This window comes from Indicator indicator, chromosome 9, assembly GCF_027791375.1.
Source record: "Indicator indicator isolate 239-I01 chromosome 9, UM_Iind_1.1, whole genome shotgun sequence".
In the NCBI taxonomy this organism is placed as follows: Eukaryota; Metazoa; Chordata; class Aves; order Piciformes; family Indicatoridae; genus Indicator; species Indicator indicator.
Window position 1 is genome coordinate 15,802,319 of NC_072018.1, and position 12,115 is coordinate 15,814,433.

The following is a 12,115-nucleotide window of genomic DNA, read 5'->3' on the forward strand; positions in this document are numbered from 1 at the left end:
TTTATTTGAAAAATATGATTTTTAAAAAGTAATAAAAATAATTATACTCCTTAAACTGAGAACTTAAAATTATTCAGTCTTTTCAAATTTCATTTCGTATTGCTCATGTTCATGAAAAAAAACCCTAGCTGCCATTTAAAACGTTACTTCTAGACAGAAAAACATTTTGTTCAAGGAGTCAATCTGCTCAGAAAGACTGTGAGATCAATATTTTAGCTTTTGTTATTACTTTAAAAATTGGAAATATAAATACATAAAATATTCTATTTATATATAAAAGGCTTTTATATATATATATATATGCTGTGCATGGGAACTATATGTAAAAGATGAAGATTTTTTCTCTCATTTATACTTTTTAAATATCTAATCCAATACTGAGGCTTAAAATGCACTAGTCAAATCAAAATCTGACATTTTATCAGGCTACCTAGAGAGAAAGCACTGAAAATCTAGTGTCATACGTGAGATACTAAATTTTTCATTAAAGATAAAAAAGCCAATATACGAGTCTTGTTTTAAATAATTTCATAATTAGATGTTGCTCAGTAAGAATATGTAGGGCAGATATTTCACTATTAATGTTTTAACAGAACAAGAAGACACCTACATGAGGGCTTAAAGCAAAACACAAATTATAAATATTTATGGACTGTTTTAAGAAATGTAACAGCAACATTTACATCCAATATAAGAAAGGAAATTCAGCCTCTGCAGGTAACTCTTGCAGAAATCTACCTACTGTCCCTAGTTACTATGTGACTTAGCAGCCTTGCAGTTTGTCATACTATTATTTGTTCAGCCATTATTACCCTCTCCGAGCCAGAGTTAATAGAAGCTGTGCAAACTTTCCAAGTTTCAATATAGCTATGAAATGTAGGTTTGGGAACCTATTCCAGATTCAATATCACAGCAAATTTACTACAGTCAGATAAGTTTACAGGTAAGAACAGTTGATAATGTTTAGAACAATCACACTAAACACGTAAGCTCTCTTTAGTCAGTACTTAAGTGAATGAATGTACTACACTATAAAGATCAGCGTGACTTCAAATCTTTTAATATATGTCATTTTATGTATCTAATTTAAAATTATAATGATTTGGCAGTTCACAGGGGGATATTATTTGCATTTTAGAATCAGCATGGATAAGGACCAATTCTACTCAGAACTGCAAAAGCGTATTAAAACTAGACAAAAAGAAAATAGAGAAAGTGAGAGTGAAGGCGAATGAAAGCAAACAAACCAAAAAAGAAAAAAAATATATCTTTACCCATAAGGCAAGTTTCTAAAATTATTTTCCAGTTGGTTAAACACCTAGATCGATGAGTATTCTGAATAACATACAGGATCTCATGAAGAAAAAAAAATTCCAAAATGAATTGCTTCAGAATGATCTGTCAGTATAGCATAGAGTAAACATAATTTGTTCTTACGCAAACATAATTACTGAAGTTTATTTGTGCACATTCATTTGACCATTTTCAAATTGAATGTTATTTCCAAAATTAAATAAAAATCTACCAGAGAAATATCAGACTTACTCTCATAGTGAATTAGGAAACCAATGCTGGAACGACTATTGTCTGTAGTGAACAGCAGATACATGTAATTTCCAGTACTGATAAGGAACTGGGGTGCTTGTGTTCCATGATATTCTCCAATTAATGGTGATGAGTTGGTTGGTCCATCTCTGACTTCCAAAGTATCATAATTAACTTCAGTCTGAAATCTGAAAAGGAATATGCAAGTCATCTAGTAGATAGAGGGATAGCATTACTTTCTTTAATTGTTAGAAATATAACTCTAACTTATCAAGTATACAAACATCTAAAAAATTGCATATCTACAGATCAATTGGTGTATTACTTTGGATAACTAAGGATGGTTTTACACATATTTTTCCTTGCATTGTTCTGTCTGGTATCATACAAAATTCATAAGGGATGCAATGTCAACCATATGACTGGGCTTCAGAAAGACATTTAGTGGGGAATCTGGGTACAAAATTTCAAACTGTCTCAAAAAGAACTGCACTGTGAAGATCCAAAAAATTTCTTGCCCTCAGGCTAAACAATAATTGCACTTCCTAGCAACATCTTCAATACTATTTTATTATTTAATGTCAATCGTTTCATTATTTGCTATTTGGCAAAAGCTGTTTTACATATTCAATTGTTTATTTTTTTTATCTGAATTTGTTTCTTCTAGCATAATTTACTGCTTTACTTTTAGGTAAGTATTTCTGTCTTATGAAATAAAGCAGTACCAAAATGTTAAACTTAAATTAAGCCCTGATTTTAAAATTTGTTACAGATATAACAAAGAGAATTCCTTAGTTTAACTCAGTGTGTCAATAAAAAAATTATAACAAAGACAAAAATGGAAAAAGAGGAGGCTAGCAAGATAGATGGTTTACAAAAATATGTAACTTTAAAACCAACAACAGATTCAATGTCTGTCTTAATCACTAAACTGCATCACTTTTCTTGTGTTCATAGAGGATGTCTACATGTGCAGTCACCCACTACTAGTTGTTCTTAAGTCAAACAGATCAAATCTGCTCTTTCTGTAGATAAAAATTTGATTGGCATTTTTCACATCAAATACTTTCCAAGACAGTTTTATTTGCATCAGATACTATTGCAAACTGCAGAATCTAAATCATGTACACATCAATTTTCCTGTCAATAAAGTTTGTGCACACAGATATATTTACTGGTCTAAATATACTTGCCTGCAAACCCAATATTCTTATTTTCATAAGATATGAATCTTTCCAATATGCCTATGTTCTAAGAGCTTATCTTCTTGTCCCATAGGGCTTATTAGTTCAACTTCTGAGAGCTACAAACTGTGTCACTACACAATACAACACTTATTTCAAAGTGAATGCCTTAAAGCTGCCTTGCCAATATGAGACACATGTAGTGAGTCTGGAGATAAGAAATTGTGTTCTTGTAATTAGAGAGAAATGTAAATTATTAAACATTGGTGAAAGGGGAAATACATGGTGCATTCCTTTAAATTGTGAATGAACTTTTCACTTGACAGAATGATCTAGTTCTCCAGTCAGGCCATTATATTTTACAGGTCAGTTGGCATTGGTCATGGAAAATCATCTTCACAGACACATCGGTATGGGTAACACAAGTTCAAATTTAGCAAGTATTTTGTAGTCTCTGTGGTTCTTCTCTCGTGACTCTGAAAACAACAGCACATTCAGGAACTGGAAAGTGTTTGTTTAAACAGAGCTAATGACTGCTTAGAAACTGATTTAGTCCCATCAGGTTGTTCCTTCCTCTTCAGACAGGAAACTCTCTTGATTTATAAGTGCATTCAGCCCAGTTTACCTACTCTAGTTGGATATGCTATTTCAAATCCATATGATGGCTTTTACTGCTGTTTATTCACTCTGACAGTGGAATACAGGGCTTGCAGCATTTAGCATATTCAGGATAAGTTTCTGTCAGTGAAGTCAGCTAGCATGGAATGGACTATAGTCCTAATATACATCCTTCAGCAAGTCTAACATGGATATATTATTCAGCTTTCCTACTATGAGTGGTTGCTGGTTCACTCTAAATTCTGGGCATGCCTGATAATTATTTGGGAGAATGCTAGTTGGCAAGCTCAAGTAGTATGTAAGAGACTGTTTCAAAAATTTAATTGTACAAACAAGTGAGTTGTTCTGCCTGGGAAGGTTTTCTGCTTCTGGTTAATATACCAAAATAGTCACTAAAGCAATCACTAACACACTTGACAGTTTTCAGTATCTTTTCATAATTTCAGAAGCTATACATTGATTTACCTTGTGGCAGAACGAGGAAAACAGACAGATACTGTTAGCCAGGTTTAAATACTTTATCTGTACTCGTAATGAATGGATCCAAGATCAAAACTTCAATTGTTTGATTATTTTGACAGTTATGTTTGCTGGGAGTGCTAATTAGGAATAAAGTACTCTCAGCCAATAATTGTAGTTTTTGTAGCAGGACAGTAACACAACAGTGGATTGTAAACTTTCGCTGAAGAGTAAAAATTGTTACAGGAATTGGTACCCATTACAATGAACTTTGTTTCAAGTAGGTTCTTAAGTTCTCCAACTCAGAAATTTATTTCTAGTCCACTTGTCTGGATATCAAGGTTTTAGCAGGGTAAGGGTGGTGGTTTTTAAGTTGAATGGGTTTTTTGCAAGTTTTGGACTGTCAATGAAATGATCAAACAAGTTAACTTATTACTGGATGTTCTTCATCCTTACTGAAAGTACTTAATTAACAGTTACTTTTTGGTTATTTTATTTTATTTTGTTTTATTTTATTTGAATGTTTATTAGTATACTTTGTTAGTAAAAGGTAGGACGTTCTCCAAATTTTCACAGAGAATTTTAAAAGGACTTTGATAATGCTATACTTTATATATATCCAGGAGAATTTTGAAAAGAGGTTTCGTTTGTATAATGTCCAATTAATTTTCATCAAAGTACCAAAAAAAATCTTCCAGTCAGTAGCTATCCTTCTAGTCCCTTTCCTTATGGCTAGAATCAATTAGATTTTACTTCTTTTAGTTACCCTTCCATGCATTGGTCATGATCCAAAAGGTAAAATGTCTTAATGTAAAATGTTCATGGGGTTACTCAGTCATCTGCTGCTATTTCTGGAAAGTTTCTAAGCATGACTGGAAAATTTCCAAGTTTCTAAAGTTTCAGTGTGGCAAGCTGCACTGTCTAGAAACATTAAAGCTTCATTGTCACAAGAGTAAGGTAATTTACGTTATGATTATCACACTCATACAAAGTTTCATTCTGGAAGCTCTACTTGGGATGGCAAGTCATATAGGAAAGTATAAAAGGTTTCTGTTTTCCCCAAGTTAGACAAAATATTTGACAAAAAAATGTATTTGGCAGTTGACAAAATCAATTCATTGATCTCTTTTATTTATTTGACAGTGATTTTGCCTACTGAGGTGCAATTTTCTCATATTATATCAGACAGCAGAGTTAGTTTCTTATATGTAAAAAGAAAAAAAGGGTTTCCATCCCATTTTTAATCCAGGTACCAAAGCCTTCACATTGGCAAAAGAAAATATCTTTATTGCAAAAGAGAGATTATTATACTATCATAAACTTCCCAAAGCATAACACTTTTAATGACATTTATAATGTCACATAGTAAAGCTACAAAATTTTCAAAACTTCCCAGGACAGCTACACAAACCTCCAAAGCAAGCAAAGAAACATTTCTTCTCTGTCTACCAAAATCAGTATGCTTGATGATAATATTGTTTCATAATTGAAACATTCCAGGAATTGAGACAGGATATTTCTAATAATAATGTTGAGAAAAAGCTGGAGCTAATTAACTGGCTTTCTGCTGTACTTTAAAATATATATGTGATCATTATTCTAATTTTTTTATCAGGGTAAACTAAAAATTCTCATTTAATTTCACTGCAGCGCATTTTGTATACAAAGCTCTAGAATTCTGTTAACGGAACGTGTTTTACGCATCTACCTAAAATTCAGTGCATTTAATTCTTAAACTGGAAACATGGTACAGAACTGTATGTTTCCTGTTAATTTCCTCAGAAATATAGTGGTCATACTGTTAACATCATAGTTATCAAAATATCTACAACCGCAGGCAATGCATCTTCTTTCATAAAATTAAAATGTTTACAGCCAATATGGCTGTTTGCTTTCATTGATTTGGGAAGGCAAACCCAAACATCAGGCTTCTGATGATTAATTTTAAAAAGATGGTAAATAAATAGAAGCTTATAATCAATTTGTTATGTCCTTAATGAGAAGAGGTAAAAAAAAAAATCATCAATTTGAAATTCTGGAACTTGTGCTGAATGCAGTGAAAACAAACAACCTTTTGTTGTTTTAAGAAGTAACATGGTAATTTTGTGAAAGCTGTTTAAACAGTTTTCATTATTCTCTGGTATTGGCTGTTTTCTCTTTGGCCCCGACCTTAATGATACAATAAGAAAACAAAACAGGACTGGCAAAAGGATATTGTAAACTACATATACAAGCTATTTTAATCTTCTCCCTTACATTGTATTTCATGCCTCTTACCATGTTCACAAAAATTCTTCTATGCATGGGTTACTTTTCATTCATATTTCTTGAGGAAGAGTTACCAGAGTTTTAGCAGCTCAGTGACCAGTTCAAACTACATAATTTTATGTATCAAGGTGGAATTCTCTTTCTTACGTGAAAGCTGGAGAGGGCTTTTTATAAAGGCATGTAGTGATAGGACAAGGGGCAACGGTTTTAAACTAGAGCAGGGTAGATTTATATTGGACATTAGGAGAGGTTTGCTATGGCAAGGGCGGTGAAACAACTGCCCAGTGAAGTTGTGGATGCCTCATCCCTCTAAATGTTTAAAATCAGGCTGGATAAGGCTCGAACAACTTAGTCTAGTAAGAGGTGTTCCTGCCCATGGCAAATGGGTCAGAATTAGGTGATCTTTAAGGTCACCTCGAAATCAAGACATTCTATGATTCTGTGATTCACTATTCATTTACTTAATCTACTTGAAATTTTGTTACCCAGACATCATTTCTTGTAAGAATCTTCAGAAATTCTTCAGCCATCCCTCTTTTTAATATCTTCATAACTTAGTATTATCAGTCTAATTTTCTCCTCAAGATGATTTTTGAAAATGCTGAACCATTTTGAATATAACACAGATCTCTGCAGAGCACCCAAATTTCTACTGAGAGAGTTTTATTCTCTTAATGAAGTTTTTATTCATGCAGTGTCCTTCCTTGCATTAAAATGATGCTTAGCATTTTAATAGCCCTTTGCAAGGTGAGGTGAAAAATACAAAACTTGCCATTTCAAAACTCAGGTAAACTATGCCTAATATATTTCTATGTTTTCTGGTACCATTAAAGAATCCAGGCCACCAGCCTCATATAGCCATATTTACTCTATTTCTTTGAGCCTGACCCATCAGCCAATTGCTCACTCGACATATTATGGACACATTTAGCTATGTAATATACGTTCTATCAGAATAACAGAGGTGCAAAAAACAGCACAACAAAACAAACACAACAAAAAATGTACTCAACAAACAATATTAATACTTCCCCCCCCTCTCCCCCCCAGGAAAATTATTCTCATTTTCAGCATGACCTGGTCATTACCAGAGACAATATATAGTTATATCTGAACAAAAGTAGTCAGAAGTCCAAAAGATATCCCTATCCGTGTGCTAGAAGGAAGATATCTGAAGCAAATTGTTTAAAAATAATAAAGACAATGTAAATGCAGTTTAAAACTTTAATTTTCTGATTGAGGAATAGTACTGCAACTGATGCATTGTAATTTCTTTTTCTGGTTTGAGTTTTTAAGGAATATTTTTTTTTCTTCAACATAAAACCAAATATTTGTGTCTACTCATTAGTCATTTGATTTTATGATTCTCACCTGTCAAAAGTAATCTTAACGGAATGTCCCGGTCTTGCTTCAATCACCCATTCACAGTTAAGTGAGTCCTTATAATATCCTGGCCACCCCGGTGGTAAGATAACACCACTCGATGCTGTCAAATGTCCACCACACGGTGCTGAAAGAAAAAAGCATATATACTTGTATCACACAGTATTTCTAATACACAGTTACATATTCTAAGAACAAATATACATATAAAAGCATAAAAAATATATCCGATGTTATGAGTACTTAGTTGTCTTCAGAGTGAGTTCTGCAGTGCATCTTATCATAGCTTGTTATTCCGTACAAAAAACACAGAGCATAGCATTTGATTCCATCCAGCTTTTTTCCTTTAAAAAGTAATTATATAATGAAAAAATAATGTATCATACATTTTTAGTTCCAGTGCTACCCCATATTGATATGGAAATATCAAGTGGTTTCTAATAATTTTGGGTTGTTGTTTTTTGTTTGTTTGTTTTTTGTACTATGCCTTCTAAGATCTTTTTGAGTAATCATTTGGCTCGGTGGAACAGATTGTTGGAAATATTTCACTGAATGTTAGAATGGCTGAAGTTGGAAGGGACCTCCGGAAATCATCTATTCTATCCTCTGCTCATTTCAGCAGACTGCACAGAACCATATCCAGTCAGGATCATGCCATCCCATCGAAGGTCAACATGCTGCAGCTTCTCTGGGCAATCTGTTCCAGTGTTTCATCACTCTCAGAGTGTAAGTTTTTTTCTTAAGCTGTACAGAATTTCTTGTATTTCAGTTTGCGTCTATTGGCTCTTGTCCTGTCACTGGACACCACTGAGAAGAGTCTGGCACCATCTTCTTTACACCATTTCATCAAATATTTATACACATTGATAAGATCCCTTCTTCTCCCATCTAGACAACCCTAGTTCTCTCAAACGCTTGTATGACAGATGCTCCAAGTCCTTAGTCATCTTTATGTCCCATCACTGGATTCACTGCAGTATGTCCATGTCTCTTTTGTACTGGGGATCTGCACATAGCACTCTCAATGTAGCCTCAACAGTGCTGAACAGAAGTGAAGCACCTGTCATTTCCTCTCCTTTCCAGCCTGTCAAAGGTCTCTGAACAGCAATACAAGCACACCATTGTATCAGGCACTCATCCCCGTTTGACATCATCTTCAATCTTGCTCAAAGTGCATTCTGTCCCAGAATTCAGATTATTATCATAGATTTTAGACAGTATTAGTCCCAGTATTGATCCCTGGGTTACAGCACTGTGGACTAGGCTCCTGCTGGACTTTGTGCCATTGACCACAACCCTATGAGCCCAACAGTTAAGTCAGTTGTCAGTCCTACTCACTGCTCATCTCCTTAGCCCTTCATCAGTTTCTCTATGAGAATATATTAATGTCAAGCATGTTACTAAAACTGAGAAATAGCCATTACCCTCCCTCATTCATCAGGCCAGTCATGTCCTTGCAGAAGTCTATCAGGTTAGTCAGTCAGGATTTCCCCTTCGTAAATCCATGCTCACCACTCCAAATAACTATTTTGTTATTCATTGTTTGGAAATGTTTTCCAGGAATATTGCTGCATCAGCTTTCCCAGTGATAGAGTTGAGATCTGTAGTTCCTGATACTGTCCTTTTTTCATTTCTTAAAGATAGGAATTTGCTTTATTCCATTTCTCAGGAACCTTCCTGGGATAAATGACCTTTCCAAGGTGACTGAGAGTGGTCTTGAAATTCGATTGGCTGACTTTCTCAGAAATCTTGGGTGCGATCCATCAGGCCCATTCCTGTATGTCAAATTCATTGAAATGTTCTCTAACTTGATCCTTCTCCATAACAGGGGAAAAAATTAAATTGTTGCAACAGGGCTAGGAAAGTAATGGGGCTAGAAAGGAAGCTTTTTACAGAGCAGGATGAGAGGACTTTGGTATAGGATTAAACAAAAGCAGAAATGACTGAATGAATTTTGGGAAACACAAGACCCTTACAAAATTAAGCCATCAGAGAAGAGGGATTTGAGATGTTACTTTTTACTCAAGACTATGGAGCAATCTAAACCAGGAATGTTTTCAAGGTCAGATAAATTTATCTTAGTATCACTTGTATTATCCTCAAGTAGTCAGTAGTTTCGTTATCACCAAATACCATATTGCAGTACAGGAAATCTTGTCACTTTTCTTCTAAGTAGTGATAAGCAAAACTATTATGCCATATGGAAATGAATAGTAACATGAATTTATGAGTAATAAATTAATATTCCTAGTTTTGACTCAATGATTTTAACAAAAAAAAAAATCATAGAAACACTAAAAGAGAAACCCCAAAGAGAACAACAAAAAAAGCAAAGCGACCAACAACAGCAAGAAAGACAAACAAAAAACACAACAAGAAAACTCAGGTTATTTGATTTTATTTATGACTTGGACTTGGAAGTTTTTCTGGATTTAAAAAAGTGTATGTGGGGGAAGCTACCTACAAAACAGAAGGCATACACACTGAATTTCCTCTGGGGCATAATGGCTGTCCTGAAAAATGGTATTTACATCACATGTGTATAGTTAATAGTGAATGAAATGTATTCCATAGTGGGTTTTAAATTAAATGTTTTCATATTAAGATCAAGAACAATCAGAAGATGGTTGATCCTCACCTGATTATAAAAATTCACTTAGTTAACATATTTCAGATGTTGTCTCTAGAGACTGCTAAGCATAGAAAAACACCAAGCAAAGCAACAACAACGACAAAACCAAAAACTGCTCAGAAATCTCAGACAACTAGAAGCAAACTAAATTATCTCTAAACTAACTAGCAGTGATGCTTGGTCCGTATTGTAATCCTTCCTCCGAGAAATTCATTTATTATCAGCTTGAAAGAGAATGTGCATCAGAAAAGAACACATCCTGAATGTAACTTAGAAGAACTCTACTAGCTTCTACATCAAAACAAACAAGCTAAATTGAAAAAAAAAATAGTTTAATACTTTGGGATTTTTTTCCTGATTAAAAACTAGGTAAACATCCTGCAAGGTCAAATGAAAAGATAACTGAGCTGTACTTCTGTATTTTCTTAAAGAGGCATTTCTGTGTTTTCTCTAACTTTTTGTTCCTCAAAATGCCCACGCTGGAGCCTATGTCTACATGTTTATTGAAATAAAATTACACAAATACAGAAAAAGCAACAACAACAACATCTTCTGATGAAGAACTTCACCCTACTGTCTGCTTTGGAGTAGTCTGGTTTTGCCCTAGGCATAAAAAAATAACTTGCTCCAATGCATAACCCATTACATGGCTTAATCAGGACAAGAAGTGCAGGGACAAAATCACTTCCCTACTCCTCCTGGACACACTGGTTTTGATACAGGCCATGATGCTGTTGGCCTTCTTGGCCACCTGGGCATGCCAATGGCTCATGTTCAGCTGGCCATCCACCTGCATCCATCTTTACTGTACTTCATACTACAGACATTTAATCCTAGGTATAGCTCATCTTTATTCACCTAAGCAAGAGCAAGCAAACAAATTTGAAAATTTTGATGGAATAAAATGAATATTAAATACATCTCTGATTTTCATGATAGTTCTCAGGTTATCATGATACATACAGAATTTCAGGTATACATTCATTCTGAGAAAATTTATAGTGCACATTTATTAAAAGGACTTTTAAATGAAACTTTACTTCACTTTGATATGTGGTAATTATATTCTTCACTATGTTACAGCCAAAACTGTTATAGCAGCTATAACTCATAACCCAGTAATGATGGTGACAATCAGAAGTTGAAAAGAATAGCAACCAGATTTTTAGAATGCTAATTTATTCTAAGAATATAAAAGCAAGCTATCTTATTCCTGTTATTGCTTTCTCATTTGAATGGAAAAGTGTTAAAATAAGACAAATTAATAACTTCAGCTAAAGCAGTCTTATTTATGTGTGAAATGTAAAAAGTAAGCTAAATTTTAATAGTTTCATTATTCAAACTGTAGGTGCAAAGTAAAGATTATGCATTTACCTTCACAACGTGGGACAGTGGAGCTCCATACTACATTTCCATCTTGCATAATGCATGTTATGGATTCAGAGCCTTGTGTCTTCACGAAGCCATCATCACAGTGAAAGGAAACAGAACTTCCCAGAAGGAATCTGTCTCCAAAACGCCTTCCATTTATAGGAATGCCTGGATCATGGCACTCGTTCTGACCAAAGGCTGATAAAAATATAAGAAAACCAATAATAACAGCAACAACAACAAGAGCAATAATAACAACACCACCCACCCTTTTAAATAATTTCTCTAGTTTTCTTGGAGGGAGGAATAACCTTTGATAGTAACAAGATTACAATATAATTGAAACTATAGAAAAATTATCAATAAAAAAAAGTCAGTACTAATGTCAATTACATTCACACAGATATGACATAGGTCAAATTCTGAAGCATTTCAGATATATGTGGGTTAGATACATAAGAATATTTTGCTTACATTTCCCTCTGTAAAAAATTATCTTAATCCTTTCCAAACATAAATGGTTCTGTGATTTCAGCATAAACCAGGCAGCACAAGGAGGTACGTCATGGTCATGACACCAAGCCTGTCATGGTTAAAGGAACATCTGGAAGTTGCTCTTAGTCATATGGTTTTGTTTTAGGCAGTCCTGCAAGGA

The 12,115-nt window shown here is 34.1% G+C and overlaps 1 protein-coding gene across 1 annotated transcript in view; it reads right to left on the reverse strand.

The window, feature by feature from the left end:
* The window catches only part of CSMD1 (CUB and Sushi multiple domains 1), a 948,047-nt gene that overhangs the window by 210,356 nt on the left and 725,576 nt on the right, over window positions 1–12,115 (reverse strand). The window contains exons 15-17 of the mRNA XM_054383599.1: window positions 11,464–11,658; window positions 7,446–7,584; window positions 1,546–1,733 (exon numbers count right to left, since the gene is read on the reverse strand). Of these exons, the coding sequence (XP_054239574.1) occupies window positions 1,546–1,733; window positions 7,446–7,584; window positions 11,464–11,658 (522 nt within the window). The remainder of the gene's footprint in view (window positions 1–1,545; window positions 1,734–7,445; window positions 7,585–11,463; window positions 11,659–12,115) is intronic.